Genomic DNA, 25,937 nt, shown 5'->3' with positions numbered 1-25,937 from the left:
GCATTACATCAATGTCTACAGCCGGCAAGACACTTTGGAAGCCTAAACAAAGGTGAATATTTAGAATATTTACAATATTCTAGCCATTTGTATCCATGTAGCCATTATGCCATATGTAGAAATGACAGTGCCTCTGTTTTTAATATATACATGTTTTTATATGGTTGGCCTTCCTCTTAATATCACATACATTTTAGCAGTTTATTGTTACCTTCTAAAGACCAATATTCATGTCGGCCTAATAGCATAATAATAATGTGTTGAGACCCCATGCAGTATTCGAATGCATTGTAGTAATTTTTTCTATGATATTCCTGTTGAACTTTTTGGGAATATGATATTTCAAATGCCAAAAAGTGCAGCAGAAACATTATGACACTCCCCAATAGCGTGGGTGCGCTGCTGTTGTTGGGAGGGATTGTGTGCATGAAGCAGAGTTTGTGCATCATGTGATGCAGCTTCTGCGGGAGCTTTGACCCATATTTCAAGCGGAGAGGCGCTCGTTTCCGGCAGCCTTCAGAACGCGTTTATCTTCAGCTCAGTCGGCAGCGCTGAGTGAATTAGGCCTGCTCATATGCGAGAGAGATGCAGAGAAACCCATTCCACTCTGCATTTGTCTTTATTCTGCTCTTCCATGGGAGCCACAACATATTCCACAATATTGCAGGTCTCCCTTGAAAGAGCTCTATGATCTCAACGGACCAATCTGGTTAAATAAAGGTTTGAAATGAAATGAATTGACCTCTGTGTTGCACAGAAGATTATACATGTCCGTTTGGCACCTTAACAGATGTAATTTGTAGTATTTATCTGCTGAAAATATCGAAAGGGGTAAATTGTGAGGAAACTGCAAACTATTGCTGTTTTTTACAATCGAATTATGAACGCCTTTGAAACAACACTGAGCAGAAAAAAGAACCAGCATAGTGTTATATTTGTTGAAACTAAATGTAGTTGTGTTTTCGATTGCATTCAGCCATCTGTTTCTGGTTTTTACACCCAGGGAAGGAGCATACTCGTTTTAAATGTATTACTCATTTTATGTTGCACTCATTTAAAGGGCCGAAAGGAAACAGCCCCGGAAAAGGCCCGGTATCATCCAGGCCTGCAGCTAAGACTCATCGGGGCTAAACATCACGCTTTAAGCAATCACTATTTAAGGCAGCAAGTCATTATGTGCTCAATGAAACGATTTAAAAGGTGAATGTGGCTCAGAGGCTGTTTATGGGATGGCAGTGTGACAGCACCTGGCGGCAGGAAGTGGCCTTTAATTGGACAAATTGTCATCCCCTGTAAACATCACTTTTTTAATTAATCAAAATACAATAACCAATATAGTAATCACAATAATAGTATAGGCCTAGTAATAATAATAATAATTATTATAATAATGACAATAATATTACATATTTCTTCTCCCTTTTTTTAAATGTATTTAGACAGCTTGTAAAGCAGTACATCTCCGGATATGAAGGTCTAAAGCTATGATGGGTTTGATCGATTTTTTGTCGATTAAAATGAATATTTATTAATACGCATCCAGGGACATTTGGCCTCCTCCCGCCCAGACAGCCTCCTCTGGCCCGGCTCTCTTCATCATGCAGCCCGGAGGATCGTTACCGGCTGACAGTGATAAATGAACTGGCCCCGGTGCCTTTATTTATTTATTTCCCGGAGTTTCTGTGTTCATTCTGAGCTTAAAAAATACTTGAAAAAATCAGCAGTGTTTCTTGAAAACGAAAATGTTTTAATTTCTATGGAACAAAGCACCGGTTTTTTCATCTCTCTGAACCCTTTTTCTCCTGACACGGATTCCCTCATCCAGGCTGAATAAGCAACAACAGTCAGTGAAAGCCCGCTCTGATTTTTCCTGAACTCTGGAGCCAGGCCATCCATCATCCCTGTCACCATCAATCGAATAACGCGAGACAATCGCAATCCCGTCTCATATCGAACCGGAGAACGTGACCTGCAACACAACTAATGCCGCTTTAAACCGTTTTCTCCGACGCCCACGCTGACCTTTCTCCTCCGGTTTTTTTTTTAAAGTGAGACCTCAGGAAAATAATCAAACGAAAACAATCAGACCGATCTGCTCCCGCCATTAAATCAGGCTGTGTTTTGTCTTCCTCAATTGAGTCTTTATTTTGGTTTTTAGTGCAGACTTCTTCTGTGTTTTGGTGCTAAAAACTATTTAAAAAAAAAGGAAATTCCATGTTTCCTCAGAAAGTCTTTTTAAATGTATAAGAACACAAGGAGAATTAAACAGAAGAAAGAGATGCAGTGCACGGAAACAGAGATGACTTCCTTTAAAAATCCTAATTGATGTTAGAATAAAAAACAACATGTCATTGGTGAAAGCTCACTAGTGATCACAAGCGCAAACATGGATGGAAACAGCCAAATAAACACACAACTATACAGCACAACAATTAAAACTCTCACCGAATACTCATATTTAAAAAAAAGATATTCACAGTGTTTTTTGTGTTTTGTCCTTTAAAGGAGAGGTGTGTTTCTATGTACAATGTTTATTTGGAAGGGGTAGGCTATTTAGGGATAAAGCTTTACCTAAAAAATAGGAAAAAGAGAAAGAAAAGTCCCCGTGGTCCGCCGTTGTAGAAAAATAAATAAATAATTTAAAAGGGAATGGAGATGTGTCACACTGCTTCACTGAAGTCCTTTCTCTTGTCCCGTAAAAGCCCCCCAGTTCAGGGGGAAAGTCAAAGTTTGTGGGCGGCCTCGTGCGCAGGTTTGGCATTTCCATGGTGATCCTCTGCACAAGCACCGTGCAGGTTAAGGTGGAGGTGGGGGGAGGTGTAGGTCAGGTGGGGTTGACGTGCAGAGGCAGCTCCGGTATGAGCTCCACAGCCCGGCGGAAGAAGATCCCTGAGCCCACCATGGAGGCCTGAAACCGGACAGAGGGGGGAGGTTAGCACGGTACAAACAGAAACACCCATACACTACATTTAATAAATAACTAATATTTCCAAAACAATCAGAATACTTTATTTATCCAGAGGAACATTTGGTTTTGAGACAGATCCTTCATTTTATTATTCTGCAGGTCTCCCTTGAAAAAGAGATCTATAATCTCAAGGGACAATCTGGATAAATAAAGGTTTGAAATTAAATGAAGTAATTACAAATATATTGAAAATAATTACAAAAATAATGAGGTAAAGTAAGAACAAACACATGAATAAAGATATATAAATAAAGAAATACAATAAAATGACCAGATACAAATATTATATTGTACAGTAATAATTAGTGGATCTTTGGTCTTTCTCAACTATCCGAAATCCACTCTTTTGTTAAACATAAAAATAATATTGTGTCATTCATAATTGCCAAACACATTATTTATGTGTTTGGCAATTATGAATGACACAATAGTATTTTTGTAATAAAGAAGATTCCGGTTTATACCCAGTTTAAACAAAGAGTTATTATTATAATATATTTTCTCAAGGTTAATGTAAAAGCTGAATGTATTTTCACCTGAACCTATTGCATGTTGCATTTTATTCGGTGCTTTGGAGACACACTTATTACAATAAAATACATAATCAAAACATTTACATATTTAAATTGTGCATATAGAGTATTTCAGGGTTTTGTAAACCTGAGACTGTTCAGTCATCCATAAGAAAATGGGTTACTTCTTTACCTCTTAAATCACACAACTATATTACACATCTACAGTATCTTCCTCTTGAATAGTGCTGCTCACAATACACACAGAATAGCAGTTCTAAGCAACATCTTTTGTCTCTAGATAATTAAGATGTGAACTGATCATCAGGGTCGAATTGTTTGCTTAACCCTCCTGTTGTCTTCGGGTCAAATCTGACCGATTTACTACTTTCATCAATCATAACTTTTTTGTTTTACATTCGATTGCATTAAGGCTTTATGATATCCTTCACTGTAGACATTTGAACATATACAATTTCTGATCACACTTTCATTGCATTTTGGATGATTTAGTCAACTTTGTAACACCATGGTGTTCCCGGTCACACACACACACACACACACACACACACACACACACACACACACACACACACACACACACACACACACACACACACACACACACACACACACACACACACACACACACACACACACACACACACACACAATTTGACACTTGTCCCGCTCTTATGTGCCCATCCCCCCACATGGATCACACCTGGCACACACAATACATGTTCAGTGTCTATTCTTTGTATATTTACTGCAGTTGTTCATGTATACCAGTAGTCTGATGCAATATGTACAGTTTGAAAGGGTGTTAAATTAAATGTGGTGATGATTAATGTTTTTTGTGTTAATGTAATAGCAGTTAAAACAGGACCGGTCACATTTGACCACGAACACCAAAGTAAGGGGGGAACGAAGACAATGGGAGGGCTAATATACATGTGAGTTCACAACCAATGCCATTATAAGATACTTAAAGGATTAGATTACCATATACATTTACTTTTTTGAAAACCATTGCATTCTACATTCTCTTCAAAATGATGATGTACATTCTTGGTTACATTTTGTCTGACAATAAAACATTTTCTTAATATTAATATAATACAAACATCTGTGCCCCATTCCTCCTCTATCATATTGCTTTTGAAATGTGCTTTTCTAGCTATTCTCTCTAAAACACATACACTTGAGATGAGCAGCAGATGAAAAGCATATGGTGGAGTCAGCTGTATTGTGCGATGTGCAGCAGAGAGGAGAGTAAAATAGTGCAGCTCCAGTCATGTATTCCATAATGGTTAAATGTTATGGCTCGGGCTTTATCGTGCATGGAAAACCCTCATATTTCTCCAAACACGGCTTCCTGCAGTCCTGGGGAGATTTACTGCCGCAGTCAGCATACGCTCTCGCCACAGATCAAATTAGGGGGAGCAAAAACATCCGTCTCTACTGAGCTATTACTGTAACTCAATGATCATTCAATGAGAAATAATTAGATTAAATACTCTCCAAAATATATAGGCAGCATTTATTCAGCCTGATGTCTCTATGCAGATCTATTTTTTTTTTCTAAATGAAGCGTCACAATCTGCTCTTTGAACTTCATTAGCAAAGCTGGGGGGATTATCAGACAGGGGACAGGGGGCTGTGTTGGCGAAAATTGGCCCCAGTGAAAAAAAGAATGAAGCAAAAGCAGCCCCTATTTACATATAAAGAGCTCTATTAATCAAGGTAAGTGTCATTACAGCGTGGCTCATTGAGCAGTGGAGAGTGGGTGTTAAATAAAATTCTCTGTGCTCGGGTGCCTCCGGCAGGCGATACGTCTTGATTTGAGAACTGTCAGCAGAGGTGAGGAGCTGATAGTGGCTGGAGGAACAGGGGGTGGAGGAGGAAAAGTACCCCGATTCTTAATCAGATTGCCAGGGGAGAAGAGATGGAGGAAATAAAATGGAGGAAGAAGAAGATAGAGTGATGGAGAAAAAATGAAGTGGTGTGAGTGATGAAGAGGAATGTGATTCCCACACAGGGTTTTTCTATCTTTACAGATAGTTCCCCCCCACTTTGATACAGAATCTGTTTATAGGCCAGGTATAATAATCTTAATTATTCTTCGATTTGCTAGTCAGGACTTAATATGGTGCAGTGAGGACATACTGTATTTGTGTAGGCCCATCAAGAATTTAGCATCGCAAAGCCCCCTCAACAAAAAGCAATGGTAATTTTCCATTAGATTTCAGGATATTGCTGAAAAGCCGGATAATCTCCACTTATTAACAATCTTTTTTTATCTTTTTCAAAGCGTAAATGCAATCCCCAGAAGTTAGAAGCTAATGTTTGGCCATAAACAAACTAATGGTGGCTAATGTTCGGCGTGATGACGTTTAGTTGTCTTATTTACTTAATTAGCAACAGCTGTTTTTATGACACATAAAAGCTTCATACATTTACCAGTGGGGTATTTACTGACATATTTTATGTTGTAGAAAAAAATCTTAACCCTAGAACTTATTTCAGGAGTCTAACCAAAAACACGTCCTAAACACAGTTGACTTCAAGACGAGGGAGCAGGAAGTGCTAAAAGGCTAGATCTTTCTCCGGGTTTTAGGACTCATTCCTCCACCACTTTATTCTAGTGGGGAGATAATTAATCCATTAGTGGTTGCATTGGAGTCAAAGTATGAATGCAATATGAATGCAGTGGACAAGTGAGTGATAGTGAAATTGGTCCTTTTGCTACAAATGAAGCCAGAGATGGAGTACTCACTTCACCCTGTTTTTCAGGCGTGCCTCAGTGGAGTGGATTTACATGTAGTGCCACTGTCCATCCATGCCCATGTTCATACCCATGCCACCTATCGGCCCTGGAATGAGGAGTTGAAACAAAAGCAACAAGATGACGGACTACTCAGAACTCTGTTGAGGCCATTATTCAGCTGTAACAGTATACTACCTTTATCATTGGTTCTAATGCATTTATTCATTATAGTTTGTAACCAGGCTGACCATAAGCAGAAGATAATAGATGTTGCCTTTGACAGTTTGATGCATGTACGAGCGATTGCTTACCTCCAGGTCTTAGACCCATGTGCTGCTGCCCATCAAGAACAAAGCCTCCCATTGGCTGGCCATCTGGACTGTAGGCGTTACCCTGACTCACTGTGAGAGGAGAAGCAAGACTGTAGAGTGAGCAAAGCCTCCTCCACTTTCTGTACCGCCTCCTTCATACTATCCATACTCCAAAGTTCATATTATTATAATTATCTCTTGTATCATTCTATATTAACTCTAGTAGCCACTCTGTAGCTGCAGTGGATTCAACATTATATCATTAAGACAACTCAGTACACAAATACACATTTTACAACACTTGATGGACTGCATCTTTACCTGTTCTGTTGGACTGGTCGATCATAGGTTGGACTATTCTCCTCCTTGCGTTGATAAACCTGTGAAAAGAAAAACAGTATAACTATGCTGAACAGGTGAAAGAGTCTCAGGTGGAAACAAAAAAGTCAGCATACCTACATTTGGAACGCACATGATTAAATACTGTTAGCTTAAGGGTTCTGGGTCTTTACAGTATCCCACCAATTCACTTTGCTAATATGTCATAACCCTGTTACCAAAGAATATATTTTTGGTGATAATTACAAGTTTAATTGATTAGGGGCCCAACGTAAGTACACTCTGAGATATAACAGTACCCATATTACAGCCTTAAACTCTCTATGTACGGCTTTTGTTGAAGGAATCAGATCATCAGTAAAGATCAGCTGAACCATCTAATAGTTCTGAAAATAAGACATTAAAAATAAGTTTCACATTCGATCACATCAAATATTTTAACAGTCCCTTTTGTTCTTTTTGGCACACCCTGCTTTGTCGGATATTGGTCTTATTGTAAAAGGAATATCTGGCGTTTACAAAAACTGTACATTTTATCGGGCAGCATTTGAAGAACTAGACCCCACTGTGTGTCTCCAGGGATATGAGTAGTAATCGACTTCATTCCTATTGACATAATCTGGGGCATTAGGAGAAAGTGCTCCCCTAAAAAATGTATTGATTTTGGGTTAAGCCTTATAGCCTTAGGCTGTGATGAGGCTAACTGCTTTGCCAATGTTATGCCATCGATACAGTCACCAACAGACAGGAGGCAGGGTGCATGCTGGGATCTGTTTTGGAGAGAGTCTTTACTGAAGCCAGTGGTTGCCTTCAGTAGTGTAAAAGAGCTGATAGACTTAAAAAGCAAACTCTTTGGTAGATTTTAACAAAGGATTAGAGCGGCAAAAAAATATCATCTCAAGTTGTATATGGATTTACCAGTTGTTCACTTGAAGGATGGTGAGGCCTGTGTCTTGTGCTAGCTGCTTTTTCTGTTCCTCTGAGGGGTACGGGTGCTGTGGGGGACACACATATAGAACTTTTAATAATTGAAAATCAACAAACGTCTCCATCAACCAATGTGGATGTGGCTTGCATTCATCCAGGTGTGAATACTCCCACTCAGGAAGAACGGTATTATTCTGTACCAGTCTGTTTCGTGCACAGGTACTCCTGAAGTTCACAATTTGGCTCTGGAGAAACAGACGCTGGGCACTGTTTGGCCCCCCGAACACTTCATGCAAAAAGCGCGTGCCATTGTGTGACAGTATTTGACATTATTTGACATTGCTTGACAAACGATCGGGTGGGATATAAAGAGGCACAATGGTGGCTTTTGTTCGGGGCCCCGATAAGGTTAGGCCCCCTGTCGCCCTCCAACCCCTCCCCGCCCGGCTTCATGTCCCTGTCCTCCGGCCCTGATCCCATGGCTTCTGGCTCTATGTGGGAGTGTGCGTGTGTGTGTGTGTGTGTGTGTGTGTGTGTGTGTGTGTGTGTGTGTGTGTGTGTGTGTGTGTGTGTGTGTGTGTGTGTGTGTGTGTGTGTGTGTGTGTGTGTGTGTGTGTGTGTGTGTGTGTGTGTAGGCAGTGGGAGGAGGGCGGCAGATGGTAGACAGAGGTGATCCCTGTACTGGGAGTAGGGTCGTGGGCCAGTCCCCATTCTGCTGCTGTCAGGCCAGCAGCCGCCTCCTGTGGTCATCGGTGAAGGATGAGCTTCCAAGCACTTCATTTTTAAACCGCCTTTCAGGCTAAGTGCACACACACACAACACATACAGACATATATCAATACACTTGCATATGCCGACACTCATTATCGCGCATTCATACACGCCAAAGCACACAAATGCATATAACAAAAGCAAGAAAAGGTGCACAAATAGACACACAAATGTGCTTACACACTAATGTTAGATATAAACACACGCATAATGTGATGAGAGTGTATTCTGGAGCAAATCAAAAAATTGCCCCAAGCTCAGCAGCTGACAGTCAGGAGACAGATTACTTGAAACTCCTCCCTCAAGTCAGAGGTCCAAACAACGGAAAGAAAATATTCCCTAAAACATTTAAAGACACACTATTACTTTCCTAAAACTGAGCTTTAGATCTTCAGTCTTTAATAATGACTTTGTAATTCTTTCATATGTTGCTCGTTTATCATTGAACATCAAACCTACTGTATATTCTGAGCCTTAAAAGTTAAAAAGCAAGAAGATAATGAAAGCTACAGTAGTTCTTAGTCCTACACCAACTCCTAACACACTGGGCGCTCATTGATCTCATCCTGTCACATGTTGATGACATGTCAGTAAGCACAACAGCTGCAAATGCAGACGTTTCTGGTCATTCTGTATCCTTCTCGAGCCACACTCAGATCTCTGATGTATCAGGATGGATGACTCACATTTATACACAATAACAACAGGGTCTGTTTAAATGGCAGCACATGTTCAATATAAAACACTGTCTTCCAGCTGTCGTTGATGAACACAACTGGTCAGGTGTTTGTCCTTAAAAAAACTCGGTTGTAGTCAATTGATTGTGTTACCTTCCACTGACCACACACACACCCACACCCACCCACACCCACACACACACACACACACACACACACACACACACACACACACACACACACACACACACACACACACACACACACACACACACACACACACACACACACACACACACACACACACACACACACACACACACACACACACAGGTGTCAAACCTGAAACCTCATGAGCGCTTGTACTTTACCTAACATACAACATAATGCTGCTAGGAAAATAATACATACTACAATCAAAATTTGGCAACATTTTTTCTCAAGATGCCGCCAGAGACCTGGTCTGACATTTGATGGTAAAACCAGTAACAAAACATTTAATCGTGTTTAATCAACTGAGCGACATCCAACACAAATCTGGTATTTCCTCCATGTTCTAGATGCATGACTGTTACAGAAAAACAACCAATTACATATTTTATCTGAATTGAGAAAACAATGACGTTTCTGCTGACTTTGATACCACACTTGTGACCTCGAGTGGATCCCAGGTTTGCTCCCCAAACTCTTTGGCATCAATCCTTTAATGTGGATAAATGCAGGGTTGCATGGAAACCAACAGTTACGACCAGGCTAATGGGCCGGTAATGAATAATATAATGAATCGAAACCTTTCACAGCTGCTTTCTCTATAGCTTCCTCAGAAGGGGATCTTTTAAGGGTCTTCAGAATGGACAACAAAGGCAGGAGGCTACGGCTAAAGGTGGACAGAAACAGCCCCCAACGGCCGTCCAACTGCGGGCCTCACACTGCAACGTCTGACAAAACATAATCCCGCTCTTTTCACACCCTCAACGACTGATGAATGCTTGATCGCTTGGGTGTTGCAATGGGCCTTTCAGGGGCCAAAGTCCCCTTGCACACTTTTCATAGACACATCCTGCCATGGCAAACACTTGTGCTTAACAAATTAGGCCTGAAAGGGAATGGGGAACAGAGAGGGGATAATTCAATTATCCCCCTTTTTCATCTGGAAAATCTAAAGGTGGGTTTTGGAAAGGAAAGGATTACTCCGAGTACAGGACCTGTATGGGCCTTTTACCAACTAAACAACTGAGGGGTTATAACACATCTAAAAGCGGGACAGATAGAACACTGATGGGGCCGTGACGGTTGTATCTTTTGGACTTTGGATAAAGGGTAACGCTCCCCTCTTTGCGTCTTGCTCCCCTCATCTACTGAATTAAAGGCTTCTGATGTTGATTTCTGTTCAAACCGTGGACCGGTATTCCTCAAAGGACCTTTGGTCGTAAATTTGTCTTTGTTCTATTACAAGATTATGCGATTCAAGATGCCTTCACGAAATCCAACCTTGGCTTATTCTTGGCTGATGGAGATGCTAAGTCTAGACAACATTTCTAGCATTTAGTTGAACCAATTCAGATACAAAATGTTGTTGACATTTCTAAGAGGCGATAGCTATATGTAGCTTGTATAGGAGAGTGATTTACACAAGGGACTGGGGTACATTCCCTTACCGTAAGGTGCTGGAAGAGCCATGCTCTCATTATATTTGTTGCTACTTTGGGGAAGATGCCTCGTTTCTTCTGCCGCTTCTTGTCCTGGTCATCCTCGTCTCCCGTGCCCGGAGATGCCAGGCTGTTGTCGAGGGCGTCTCCTGTGATCAGAGAGAAGAGGAGTCCCATTATGAGGAAGCTTTCATTTGGCCCTGTCGCCTTCATCCTCCTCCACAAAAAGCGTGCTGAGAAAAGGGCAGAGGAAGATTGCACGGCAGCACAAGATTCTTCCTCTCACCTCTTCTTGACTCCCCGGCCATCGGATAATGAAGAGGAGTTTGTAGTGTGGGAGCTCAATAAAACCCTGAGCTATTAATTCAATCTGAGCCACGCGTTTGACATGAGGTAATGACTGCGGGAGCTGTGCGCCTGACATGAAATAATGAACGTTCAAAGTGCAGTCTGACTCAGTGCTATGTACTGATATTTTTACGTGGCCTTTGTTTGAAACAAAAATAATCATTACCTTAAAAGGAAGGACAAACAAAGCCTGTGATGAAATACTAAGACAAAAGCATCAAACCTTGTGCTATTTGATATCAGAAACAAGGCGTTCATTTGAGTTACTAAGGCAGAATAGAGTGGGGGGTGGGTTCCCATGTGTGTATTGCCCCCCCGCCCCGACCCCAGACTGACAACATCAGTTTTGGATTTCATCCCGGGCTGCGGATCCTGCCATTAGCAGCATCCCTGTTTGATTTCAGCCAGATCGAGGCTTCCTTTAAACTCAGATTTCCGCCCCTGCAAGCTAACTCTCTCCCTCTCGCAACACGGGGCACTCCGCTCCCGCTCCCTCTCCACCATTAATTGTGCATCAGCCGAGATGATTTACTTTTAACAGTGGTGGTTATTTTTCTTGCCCTCGAGGCAGAGAAGCCTTGAAAGCTTGCCTGGAGGGCATGTGAATAATGCATCTGAGAGACTCCTCCCCCGAGGCGGGACAGGAACCCTACTTTTCTTAAGATTTGCCCTAGCATGTCTTTTTGTTTTTGGAGATGCATCAATCAAACGCGCCTATATGAGCCATATTCATGCATAAATATTTCAGCTAATGAATATTGACATTAAAAAGGATGAGTTCTAGGGTCGTGGGCTCTGGGGGTTGTGGGAGTTTTGACCGATGGTAACCAGCTTGAAGTCCCGGACAGGGTACAGGGTTTACAGTTCCTCTGTCCCCTAGTGTGTTCTGTCCTCCACCTCTTCTTGCCTGTGGATAGTCTTTCTGGGAAAATGTTCCCTTAGGTAAGTTAGAGATCAACAATAGGGATGTCAACTTCGTAAACACTTCCCTGTTGACTTAGATCAAGCTAGCTAGCATTAACATTGACCGAGCTAGATCAATGTAGAGAAACATAGACATTGCAACTCACAAAGATAGCAACTTTACAATGTAGATATTAGTTTAAACACTATGTCAAACGTGATTGACATATCAATACTTTTAAATTGAATTAACCACCACACTTTTTTTCAAAACCTTTTTCATAAAATTCACGAGATAATCAGTTAGCATCTAGCATGATTCTAGCTAGCATCTCTAGTTCAAGAGTAAAAGACCACTTGCATTCTAAATTGAACTATAGGCCTACTAGTATAGTCTTTGTTCATCTTGATCACACAAAGACAAAGTTCATGGTTACACAAAGGATCATCAAAAGTAATGGATGGAAAGAAAAAAAGAAAGAAAGAAAGAGAAGATGAAACAGAACTTGCTCAGCCTAATTATATCTGAGGAAGGCACGCTGTCCTCCCCTCCAACCCCCACCCTCGACACCCCACCCTGGTCCACCTCCTCTCCTCTCTTCATCCCTCTTTCTTCTGCTCCAGAGAGGGGAGAGCCGCAGGGCAGATCCTCCGCTACACTAATCGCTACTGACTGTTCCCCGGCAACTCGGCCAATCTAACCAGTGTGTGACGGTGCAGTCTCAAAGTCATACACCCGTGCAAGTGTCCCATGCCCCCCCCTTCTCCCCTGCCCCCCTCTTCTCTCTCGAAACCCCCCCACCCCCACCTCCCACTCCACCATGCCTGCCAGTGTCTGCACAGTAGGTGAAGGGGGGGAGATGGAGGGCATTACCGCAGGGATGGCTGGAGTATTGCCCCGGGGCTATGAAGAAAACACGCACACAAAAACAGCACCTCAAGATATGAAGGGTCTTCCTACTCTTCCAGCCTCTGCTGCTCATATACCTATTTTCTAGTCTAGAGCATTCCATCTCAGTGTTAATATTTGTTTCCTTTTTTTGCCATTTGATATTATAAACACTACAGAAATCTACGTCTTCATTTTGCTACATGTGACAAAGAATGGTTCATTTCGATAAAGAATCTCTTACTCAATTAAACATTGTGGCTTTTTGAGCTATGTAAAATCTTTGCCTAGGGGCTGATGATGATGTACAGGTCTGACTTCACCATCAGACTCTTTAAACTGTGCAATTTAGCATTTATTGATACCAATACACTGCTGTAAATATTGTAATATACCTGTTGTAGTGCAATACTATAAATATCTTTGTTTCATTCTATTTTTAGTGCATGCTATTCTTATTTAAATTCTTATTTGTATTCTCATTTAAGTTCTTATTTTACATAAATACCTTTTATGATGAATTGTATAATAAATATAAAAAATAAATAAATGTATTCCAAAATGGAACAACTGTCACGAAAAGTATTCTCATTCTGATACATAAAGAGACTATAATATATATTTTTGTATCTTTTAGTAAGCTATTTATTACATAGTATGTGTGTCTTCAATTGATGTTTCTTTTTCAAATGTTCAAGAAAATGAAAATCTATGAATGCACATGCAGGGATGAATGTGTTGCATACTCTTGACATTTGAAACGGTTTTATTTCCTCTCTCGTCTCCTCTTCACTCTGTGCTCTGTTGGTGCTGGCTGAGGTATCGGTGGATGAAGCGTCCGTAAGACGGAGTGCGGAGCGGCTAGCCGAACTGATTGCGGCTCTCCGCTGCATCAGTGATGCAAAGCCAGCACAGCCTGTCTAATGAGCTCAGCGGGGCATGATCCATCATCAGTGACACCTCGGGGCTCCTCCCCTTATTAGACATGATACACAGCTCTGAATGGAGCAGTCTGGAAGGGTTCCAAGACAGGAGGAATCCTCTGTTTGAGAAACATGACGATAAGAAGCAAGCTGATGATGCTGGCATATTTAATTTATAAATCCAATACAAATTGAATCTATTTGCATTTGTCATTTAGAGATGTATCACATTTAAGGGCATTATTGGGCAAGGATCATAAAGACAAGGATTTATGTAAATATATGGGAAAATCTAATTTGGGCATACACAAGAATTGTACAGCGGACGACAGGTCATGAATTTGATTCTTTGGAGAAAAACTGACTCCCTGTTTAGTTTTTTTATGTAACAAAACATTTATAATTTGGTTTGAAAGGATTGGTTAAAATAGACAAATTACTTGAATCTGTATCCTAACAGATGACTTGAATCTGTTAGGATACACCCTAACCTAACCCTAACCCTAACACAGAAGTACGTATGTGATATTGACGGCATTGAAAACCCTAACCCTGCACAAATGAAATTCCATCCCCATCCAATGCATTGGGGTTAAAACAATACATATCGCTAAAAATATACTAAAAAGATAGCCTCAAATAATGGTGAAGACCAAACAAGCCTATCAGACATCAGACTGTAAGTACATCAAATACAGCTATTTATCCTTTGTTTTCTGTGGGAGCATTCACAACAATGTGCACATTTCTTTCCCTTTACACCCAGCATTCATCCCTTTCTCTTCGCTCCCTTTTGAAACATTTCTGACATCCACAGCATGACAGATGCTAAAGAGACATTAGCCCGCGGTGTCAGTGGAGCTGTGATGTCATCGGCATGTCAGCACCTCCACCTCCCCACATTCCTGCCCCTGACCGCGGCTCTGGATGTGACAAAAAGATGCAACACATCCTGTTCCTCACATCTCATTTCTCAACGCGAATGTGCAGGATATTTCCGAGTCACTCCCACTGCCTTTTGTTTTATTTGGGTCTTTGTGATGGACATCTCCAGCCCCCCCCCTGTTCTCCCCCTTCCACACATTCCTTGAAGAGCTCTGCCCCCTTTTGCTGTGGTCAACAGCCGTCACCCTGGGGGTTGAGCTACCAAAGAGAGCCCTCTCTGCATATCACACAGCTTACAAGGCAACAACCAAAACCTGTGAGCTTCAGAGGAGCCTCAGCCCAAACCACCAGCAACACATGGAGGATCCTCTACTTGTGGTTAGCCGGGCTGGGAGCCACATCACCACCACTGAAGTGTTCCCTAATGACAGTGGCTTTTAAAAGGTTGCATCAGACCATGGAAGCATTACTAACATGCCACTAGAACAAACTCAACAATGACTTCCTGTGCTCTGTTGGAGTGACATTACATATGTAACTTTAATAATGATTTTGGATGAAGCATTTTGAGGACATCGTGATCATGATGTCACTCTGTTGTTTGTGATGGCCCACGTGAAGCATGACGACTATCCAACTTCTTCGAATTTACACAACGGCACACTATTTCTTGCACTGGCAATTCAATTGGATCCGATTTGTTTTATTGCAGTTTGGTGCCATATGCATTAGGGCTGCACAATGAATCAGATTAGATCGAAATAGCAATATGGAATAGTGCAATATTCAACTCACAGTAAGCATTTGTCAAAAGGCTTAATGTTTAAATAGCCTTTTTGAATAAAGTATGTGGAGCTGCGGAGATATCCTGGCATGTATTTGTGTTTGGTACAGATGTTATTAAAGATCAAACCGCAATCATGTAATATAAAACTATGATAGTAACTACTTACTAAATAGTATTGCAACATCATTCAAAAATAATCGCTATTAGTTTGTTTCTCCAAATGTTTAAGCCCTAATATGAATGCAATTTCTTGAAAATGTCAATGCTTTACTGTAACTTCCTATCTTACATTTCATTATATTTAAATATTTGTATTCCATTTTATTTATTTCATTCTAACATGGAGCAACTGTCACAAAACCCAACTTCCTCAGGAGTTAATAAACTACTCTGCTTCAGATTTATTCAAAGCATCAAACTCCCCTAAACATGTGATGATCTCCAGATGACCTCTATCTTACAACTCAATAGAGGCCATCTACCTGCTCCAAATGAGATTAGCACCTCACGCCTCTACTGTAACTGTCCTTTTTGGGCCTTTCAGGGTGTGTGTGTGTGTGTGTGTGTGTGTGTGTGTGTGTGTGTGTGTGTGTGTGTGTGTGTGTGTGTGTGTGTGTGTGTGTGTGTGTGTGTGTGTGTGTGTGTGTGTGTGTGTGTGTGTGTGTGTTTCCCCGGCATGAGAATAGACTGGAAACAAGGCAGAGAGGCCCGGGGAGAAGCAGCAGGTAGCATGCAGCAGATCCTGGAGCAGCAACCACAGCTCTGATCATTCTGCCTTCTTCTCTCCCTTTGTTCCTCATACATAAAGTACTCTGTCCTTACATCCCTTCAGGGGGCATTCTGCACTCCCATCCCCTATGCATTCTCCCGCAGGTCAAAAGGGCAGGGACCTTGGGTTTTCCCCCTCTGTTGTTTAAAAGAAGCCTAAAGGAAAGAAGCTATTCACCCTGTGGCCTTTCTCAGCTCGCCTCAACATACACATCCTGGAAACTGAATAGTTGGATTAAGATTTACCAAAACTAACATGTCAAATTCTGAGGGTGACTTGAATTGAGTTGGGAAGGTTGGATCAATTTCAAAAGATCCCTTTCTGATGTCTCTTAATCCTGAGTTTCTCTTGTCTTGCAAAGCATCCTCCTATTGTTCTCTGCAATGCTCTGCTCCTTGATGCCTGATGGGCACAGGGTGGAAAGTTGCTTTAAAGTCCATTCTATTTTTACTGCGCCCAAAGGGGAGAAAAACAAAAACAAGCCATAAAACCCTTATAGCCTCAATTAGCACATCAGAAATCACATTAAGCGCAGGAACACCCGGGCGACACAAGAAGGAGCGGGCTGAATGCTATCCCAGGGACAGTGGCAGATAATACCAGCTGACGTCTCTTCATCAGCGCTAACTGACCTGTAATTGAGACCATGCAATTGTAGCCACAATTGCATGTTAAAATCAACATGAATGACCTGTTGATGTTTTTATTACATCAAAGTATAAATCATGTTGTTACTGTCAACAAATCCCATTAAAAAAGACAAAACCAACAGTGTGTTTGTTCCGAGATTGTTTCGTAATCAAGCCTGTAGCAGAGGTTTCAGAATAAGAGGTGTGATAAATCAATCATGACCAAATAAATGTTCTGTAGAAACAATTTAGAAGAATTACCAGGATTACACTTTAGGGAGAGTAGAGAATCTTTTGTGCATTTTTTTCCGTTTGTTGCTGTAAAAAGTAATCACATTTGAAAGCAATGAATCTAAAATTACGGTTTTTTACCGGTTTTTACGAAGGCATTGGTATTTACAATGTAAATGTATTCCTATATGATACAATGCTGCTTGGACTCCTAACCTTGCATACAAATATATAAATGCCTTTCTGTCCTGATTGGTAGAAGTTATCTTGATACTTCTTTACTTTCTCACACCTGTAGCACTCTGGTGCCTATTGGTATACAGGAGATAGACATGTATAATCAAATGGCTCACAGATACACAGCTTCCTTTGAAAAACAAAATGCTTAGTCATTTCCTGAGGCAACTGCAGTTTTCAGCAAACAGGAAGACATTTATCAGCGACTTCTTTCAGCTGCAGATTGACGCATGTCAGGGTTACAGTAAGACTAAATCCCTGCCTGGCTTCAGATGATCTGTGTCTATCAATGCAATCAAGATAAAGTGATTAAGTTAAATGAGTGCATGACCTTTCTTGAAAAGGATCCCCCCCAGTCTCAGAGAGAGGTCACAGGAAAGTCAAAGCTTTGATATGAAAGAGGACGCAGGAGGCTCTTACCGAGTTCACTGGTGTTGTCCCCGCTCTGAGAGACGTGTCCCCCGCTGGACGGACCCGGGGTGCCCACAGAGGGCGTGGAGTGGGCGTCATCCATGTCTCTCCAGGACGCTGGGTTCTGAGGTCAGGAAGAGGTCCGCACACCAGGGGACAGGAGATAAGGAAACAGGGGAGAAGAAGAGAGGACAGGGGGAAAAAGATGGGGAAGGTCCATTAGGGTCCAGTATGAGGTCCATTATGCAGTTTCCCAAAGACACAAAGACAGCTGCTTGATTAGCATGGACTGAAGAAACAGAAATGTTGACTTCAATTAAATGTATTATGTCAACAAATGTCACATAACTGTATTAGGTTAGTTGAAAGCAATAATATTAAGTATACATACAAATAATGTAAGTTCAACTTAATATTATTCCTTTCAACTAACCTAATACAGTTATGTGACATGTGTTTGTTCAGTGAAGGAAATTGTCAAAAATCGAAGACATTACCATTCTGTTGCAAAATGAGCTTCAAATGTAGTTTCCGAAAGAGAATCAGCAAGTCTTTAGAGGATGGAGTGGTAAACCTGCAGCATGTGCACCCTTCTGAGTCTGGATGTGTCTGTGACCTGAGTCGGGACAGATCCTGTATTTATTGTGCCGATGGGCCTGGCCACTCAGACAGGCTGAGCCCAAACCAAACAGCAGATCTGCCTCTTCAGCCTCTCTCCGTCAGCTGTTTGCCGGATGGTGATCAGATGAAGAGCTCGGCAGATGACAACAAGAAGCGCGGGGACAATGGCGCAGTGTGAACGAGGCCTCTCAATGATGGCCCCTCTTTTCTTACCCAGCCACCCAATAATTACAACTCCTAAGTACACACAGCTACTCAAAGAGGCGCCATGTGTTTCCACGTTTATCAAGCTAATGAAGGTCTTATTTCTCAACACCCCATCTGTTAAAATCCAATTAACAGAAATGGAAAGTAGTGTACTGCCAGGATCTGAATGTGTATAAGATTCATTCACAAATGAAGATAATTCTACCAAAGATGTATGCTTGTGTTAACTATACAGTGGCAAATGTCCTCTCTTTGTTATCCAGGAAACTCTCTGTAAAGACATCAGCAAACTAGAGATAGTAAATGTACTAATAATAGTATTCACAAGCTTTATCTTTTTTTCCAAACATGGCAAATATTGTGATTAGAGGTATGTTTTTTGAGCAAAATCACGACTCAAACTGGGTGGGATTTAACCATTATTAATCTGCCATGTATGAAAACTATGTTATAACTGGTTTATACTGTTCTTAATGATTAATAAAGTGTTTACAACCTAATTCATAACCTAATTATAAACCCTTTATGAATCCTTTATAAGGGTAGTCTTATTGTAAAGTGGTACCCATATTTTTTGTAACCAGGACATGGTTGAAATGTATATATTTCAAATATTGAAACACAGGCCAAAAAAGTGTTGAATTAATAATCATTTCATCTGTCAGGTGTATTTATTTTATAATACCAATATAAACTAACTTTGTACACAGTGCAGTTTCTTATGATTCTGTTGTTTTCTAAAAAATAATTACGCCCTCAATTAGTTTCTTACTTACACAAACTTACTGCTGGACTTCTGATTTGAGGAAATGACATTTGCAGACTCAATAGAGTAAATGTTTCAATTGGGATTTTTTTGCTGGGATGAAAAAGTGAACAATCAGGTCTTTCAGGCCAAATGAGCCTTTACAGTGACAAAGGACAGAACCTGGCCAGGCCATCAAACGTATGATCAAATGTCGGTTTTACACACAAACATACTTGTAAACTGAAACACGCTGCTTTAGCCCTTGTGAATGATTAGCAGATCGTGGTACACTTAACGTTAGCATGCATGTACGTTACACAGATGCATGTGCATGTCTTCGTACCCAGAGGAGAGCGGCGGCACACCCATTATGCAACAGCCGTTAGGAGGAAGGCAATACAGCAGGAGTGTCCTGTCACATCAACTGGTGTCCTCACACACACACACACACACACACACACACACACACACACACACACACACACACACACACACACACACACACACACACACACACACACACACACACACACACACACACACACACACACAAACATACACACACTCACACACACACACACACCATGTATACATCACTTCAGGGGACATTACATTGACTTACATGCATTTCCTGGAGACTTATCCTAACCTTAACCATAACCAACACATGCCTAACCCTTACCCTTACCCTAAACCTAACCAAGTCTTCACCCTAAAATGAATGATTCCCCTCATGGAGACCTCCAAGGGAGGCGAGTCCCCACACGTGACTGTGTAAACAGATTTAGGTCCCCACAAGTATAGTAATGCTAGGCCACACACACACGCACACGTAAAACATGTGCACTGTGTGGCTGCTTGATGCATTCTCAAGAACAAAGAAAATGTATGTTGATGAAATAACCAAAGTCCATGCTGACGCTTCCACTAAAGCTCCAGACTATATTTTGTATCTTGCTAAATTCAAAAAAGTCCAACTAAAACAGCCTTTAAGCCAGGGTTTTATAGCCTCGTTTCTGGCACGTAATATAGCGCTAGGTTTCATAATTCTCTTGAACCAAAGTGTTTTTTATTCTATTTTCAAGAGATCTGTAAGTAGCCTTGACATTCATTTTACTGAAAATATAGCTTTTTTCAAGTTTTACACTTATTATCCCCATCCTGAATACAAAAAACACATTACTCCATTCAAAACTGTAGAACCAGAGCTCAGATTACAGTCTATCATCTATGGTGGAATTTCCCTTCAAATCAAAAGGGAATGATACTAGAACCGCTATCCGACATGAAACATTCAAATATAAAGTTTGCAGTTTTCAGTCTGAGTTATAGCATTGTGTCCAACACTGCTGATGCTACACTGTAACTCACAATCACTTCAACATCTGAATTTGTTTCTTCGAACACAGGTGCCAAAAGTAGGAAGGACTGTGTAAAGCCCACAGCGGGGGGGCCGCCTGACAAAGAGCCCCCGCACTGTCGCTATAATAATCCTATTGGCTGAGAGGAGACTGAAGCCCAACAGCAAACACAGCACTTGCAGCTGCACTTTGTGCTATATATACAACAATCATCATCATCAACATCATCATCATCATCATCATCATCACCACCATCATCATCATCATCATCATCATCATCATCATCATCATCATCATCATCATCATCATCATCATCATCATCATCATCATCATCATCATCGTCGTCGATTGTGTCTACCTTATAAATCAATAGATAAATAAAGTTGCAACACCTCATTAAAATAGGATTCAAACCACATCTGTACTGTTCCCATGTGGCTCAGCCCCTGCTGTGACGGACACAGGTTTGAATCCAGCTTAAGGCTAAACTGGCCCAAAATAATCGTGAAAAAAATAAATCTCAACTGTCCATATTATGATTCTTTTGAACAGAGCTGAGATCTTCGGCTAAGGCTCTGCACAGCACTGACAGGCCATCAAACAGTAAACCAAGAACAACAAGGCTTGGTTTCATTAAAGCCACCAAGACCACCCAACCCAACAACTGCACCCTGTTTCATTACAATGATCAGATATTGTAATAAGTTAAAATACCTTTTGGTCTAAGGGTAAATATTTAATTCTAAAAATAGATGCTTCAGGAGATTCAAAAATAAAAAGGCAGAAGGAAATGCTCTAGTTGAGAAATGCATTGGTCTACAGCGAGTCTCAAGCCTTTTGCTTTATGACCTCCTAACATGAAGCAATGTCTTCTTGCACCAAAACAGGGACTTTTCACAATTTGTAGAATCTGAATCTTTCTTTGAGGCCTGGAGCATTTAAACCTTCCAGTATGTGATTTAAGCGAGTTAAAGCAGAATAGTATTCAATGTGGCAAAGCATCCCCAAATTGCTCACAAGTAGTCATGATAACATTTTAGTAAGGACCACTTTACGATCAGAAGAAGGCCCTATGCAAAACAAATAATCCTCCTGCAGCTACTGCTTCTCAAGACCTGCTAAGAGAGAGCGCAGTGATGTAGGCTGACACTTTTTATGAATTCTGGGCAGGCAGGTTGACTCACATGTTCTGCGAGGTTGGTGGAGGACCCGGAGAGGTCGTCAAAGTCAGACTTGCAGACGTCCCGGTCCTCTATGACCAGGTCGATGGGCATCTTGCCTTTCAGGCAGCTGATGTACCGGTGGCAGAAGTTATCGCAGAGCTCATGCACCTGCAAAATCCAGTGTTTCATTTAGATTCTCACAGTCTGAGCATCAGGACCATTCAATATTATATATGCAATGATATGATTAAATATGGCACTATTTTCATTTATAAAGCTTAGCTAATAGCCTGTATACCTTCTCTAATTCCAGGAGATGAAACCGTAAGACTTGAATTGCTTGAATCATCTGAAAAAATAAGGAAACATTTTTTTAAATCAAACTCCAGCAGAAAATGAGATGATAACACAATGAGAAATGCTATTAGAGAGGTGCCTGGGGTGCCACAATACTTATGAGTGTGTGCAATACCAGCATAATGTAAATATGATTTGGTTTTAAAAACCTGTAGGCAAATTAAGATATGATGAGGTTGCCTTGAGCCAGTCTGTGAAGTCCAGAGCAACACATAGAAAACAGGAGGATGAAATGTGAAAGAAAGAAAGAAAGAAAAGGAAATGCTCACCAAGTTATCCAGCTCTGGATTCGAAGAGAATAAAGGTTTCTCTGCGCGGATCTGAAGAAAATAAATAAATAAAATGCGTCAGTTGGTGTCTTTTATACTGATTTACTTTTTAGATTCACCATCATTTTCAAGGCTTTATTGTCATTTGCACATTAGCTACAGTGTAGATGAAAAATAGATAAAATAGTGCAAGACAATGTTTTGAGATGTGCAAGTAAATATAAATAAATAGAAATAGTGCAAGAAGAGTCCATATACAAGTAAATGAAATATGATGTAAATAAATAATTTGGAGGTGTTTCTTGCGTATTTGCGCAATTGGCACCTATAAGTGTCGTCTCCTATACCTGTTTTGCAAACACAGCTATGTCTTCATTGAAGGAGTCGGAGGAGCACACGTCCCCCCCCGCGACCCCCGGCTCTCGGGGCGTGCAGGTCGCCAGCTCGCACTTCTCGAACACCAGAGCCAGCAGCGGGAACAGAGGGTGTCTGCAGCAGAAACACAGGCCGTTAGTCTGCAGCCATTGTTAGGCCTGAACTATCGCCTACTGTACAACAAAGCTGCGCAGATAACAGCTCACATTAAACTGGGTTTAACAATAGAACACCGCTTTGCAAACTGAAACAAATATGTATGTATTCCTTCTTAATTCAAGAGGAGAAATGCACCGCTGATACGGGAGATGATCTCATCTGTTTCCAATGCAAACAACCTCTTCAGATATTAGAGTTTGTGTATGCCACTATTGGCATTTTGTCTCGTTTTATGCAGTGAAAATAATGATATAATTACAACAGGAAAGAAAAGTATTTGACAATTCATTTTAATGAAAACAAAATTACTTAAATATAAGGGAAAAACTAAAATGTTGACGCGGAATGTTTGGCTTTCTATTATGTGAAATTAGTCGCTGTGCCTATTTAATTATATAAATCCAACATGTGCAATTGTTCAGTTCCTCTCATAATAAAAAATAAACACATACAATAATAATAACAATAAATAATATAAATAGTAATAATAATAATAATAATAATAATAAAATATAAATAATAATAATGTGTCCATACCCGTAGATTTGGTCCTTGTCTCTCTTCAGTGCGTCATTCACGGCGCTGCCCATGCTGCTGGGCATGATGTTGTGCGGCGCGTGGGCTCCGTAGTGCTGGGTTGGGTGGGGGGGTGGCCCGTGGTTCAGGTGGTGGACCTGGGGCAGCGGGCGAGGGGCGTGCGGGTCTCCGTACATGGAGGCCGGGACCCCGACTCCATCCATGGCGCCTCCGTAGTGAGCCAGCTCATCGTACTGGGGTGAGAGTTGGAGATGACATTATGTGACCGAAGAGGTAAAACAATAACAACGGTAAAAGCGTGGATCATTATATTATTAAATGTGTGTATTAAATCGTTAAAGGCATTGCATTTGGGTTTCATGAAAATATGAGTAGGCTATAGGGTGAACCACTTGCTTAAGGAGCTTTGTTTGCTCACACTCTATCTTGTCTGCACGTCATTAGTGAGTGCATAAACTATACATTAAACGATGCCCATGTTCAAAACATTTGACAAAATAAAAATGCATCAATATAGGATTTACCCTTTGCGCCATCTCCAGACGATCAGAAAAGTTTGGTGTTGATGAAATAGATGACTTTTAAAATCCAAGCGGGAGTTATAATCCTGTCCTGTTCTGTAGAAAATCAATAACGCTTGAAATCAAAGCAAAGTGATCACAAACAGCATTTGTCCTCGCGTCACGAGTGCCAAAAGGCGCACTGGTAAAGTGGCACGCTGCTGCCCTGGTCCTTCAACGGGAGGATCAGAGCTAATCTGTCAGGTGTGTTTGATGTTAGTTCCGAGCATCAGTTGTCTCTGTCACAGGAATGCTGGCGGTCCGCGGCTCAGTCCTCTGATCAGTGCGCTCTCGTGTCCATGTCTCTGTGCGACACGCTCTCTGTCCGCGGCTTGGAGAGGGAGCTGCTTATAGCCCGCGCTGATCTGCAGGACACGCTGATGACGGAGCGTGGAGGAGAAGGGTGGGCGCAACCAGTCGCTGACAAGTTACTGTGTCTTTAAAGGGGGACTTCCGGTCATTACTTTCAAAATAAACCCGGACGAAGGTATTGATTCTGTATAGGACAAATACATGTTGATAGGATTAATCAGGGAATCAAAATATTGTATTCATCCCGGTGGAACCTGGGTTTTGTGACGTCATTTGAGAATAATAGATTGTGAAACATAAGGAGTAATGTGTAATAAAAAGACCAACAAATTAAGATATATTTATAAACATGAGAAGTTAAGTCAGAATGTTTCATAAGAAAATACAAATAAAATCACAAGGAATTAAAGAAACTCAATAAAAAAGATAACAAATAAATAAAGATATGAACAAAAAAAATTGAGTTAAAGTAAAAATATAAAAGGAAGAACAAGAACAAGAAGAACATTGATCCCTTATGAAAACATGTTTAAACTAGGGCTGTCAGTCGATTAAAATAGTTAATCGCGATTAATCGCATGATTGTCCATAGTTAATCGCGATTAATCGCAAATTAATCGCACATTTTTGATCTGTTCTAAATGTACCTTAGAGGAATATTTTTCAAGTTTTTAATACTCTTATCAACATATGAGTGGACAAATATGCTTTATGCTAATGTTTATTATCATTTGAACAATGACAAATATTCTCATGAATATTAAACACAACAACCTCTGAACATTACAAATATTCGACTCAATTCAACCTGGAACCTCTCATACAATACAAATGGTGTGTGTGTGTGTGTGTGTGTGTGTGTGTGTGTGTGTGTGTGTGTGTGTGTGTGTGTGTGTGTGTGTGTGTGTGTGTGTGTGTGTGTGTGTGTGTGTGTGTGTGTGTGTGTGTGTGTGTGTGTGTGTGTGTGTGTGAGATGGATCGTTGGAGCTATATGCAACTCAAGGCATATGCTCTAACGGGAGCTGCCTGGACGCTGCAATCATGTTGCGCACTATCCGTGCTGAGTGTGCTGACTTTTCGTACAATGTCCCACTGTCTGGCTTCCTGCATAAAGTCAAGTGCTCGGCGCAGTTGTGGCGAAATGTCCCTCCTCTGTTTTCATTTAAACAGCTCCGTATCCGTTAGCGCAGCTAGCTAGCACCAGATGCTAACAACAACAATGCACGTAAGGTCTCTCTCTCGCTCGCTCGAGCCACACATACACACACCCTCCCGGTCCTCCCAACAGCCAGTCGGTGCCTGCCGGTGAGCGTGGAAGTGTGGTCTGCCACA

The 25,937-nt window shown here is 41.1% G+C and overlaps 1 protein-coding gene across 1 annotated transcript; it reads right to left on the bottom strand.

Moving 5' to 3' along the window:
- Positions 1-2,119: 2,119 nt before the first annotated feature.
- meis2b (Meis homeobox 2b) lies at positions 2,120-24,660 on the bottom strand. The gene is made up of 13 exons (XM_034195669.1): positions 24,258-24,660; positions 23,734-23,966; positions 23,010-23,151; positions 22,663-22,713; positions 22,335-22,385; positions 22,058-22,204; positions 17,946-18,060; positions 10,934-11,073; positions 7,819-7,895; positions 6,883-6,941; positions 6,562-6,651; positions 6,260-6,356; positions 2,120-2,908 (listed from the first exon to the last, which is right to left on the bottom strand). Exons 1-12 carry the CDS (start codon positions 24,267-24,269, stop codon positions 6,298-6,300), a joined length of 1,176 nt encoding a protein of 391 aa, XP_034051560.1. The 5' UTR covers positions 24,270-24,660; the 3' UTR covers positions 2,120-2,908; positions 6,260-6,297.
- Positions 24,661-25,937: the final 1,277 nt, after the last annotated feature.

The sequence above is a fragment of the Gymnodraco acuticeps genome, unplaced genomic scaffold, assembly GCF_902827175.1.
Source record: "Gymnodraco acuticeps unplaced genomic scaffold, fGymAcu1.1, whole genome shotgun sequence".
NCBI classification, from domain to species: domain Eukaryota; kingdom Metazoa; phylum Chordata; class Actinopteri; order Perciformes; family Bathydraconidae; genus Gymnodraco; species Gymnodraco acuticeps.
Note: the sequence above shows the minus strand (reverse complement) of the source record. Positions and strands in the feature narration are given on the sequence as shown.

Bases quoted from the DNA above. Each gene is read 5' to 3' on its own strand.
- meis2b (XM_034195669.1), bottom strand. The intron at 23,152-23,733 runs GTATGGACACAT...TTTCTGCTGCAG, and splicing joins GACAAGGACCAAATCTACGG to ACACCCTCTGTTCCCGCTGC. The intron at 7,896-10,933 runs GTAAGGGAATGT...TGTCCCCCACAG, and splicing joins GGCTCTTCCAGCACCTTACG to CACCCGTACCCCTCAGAGGA.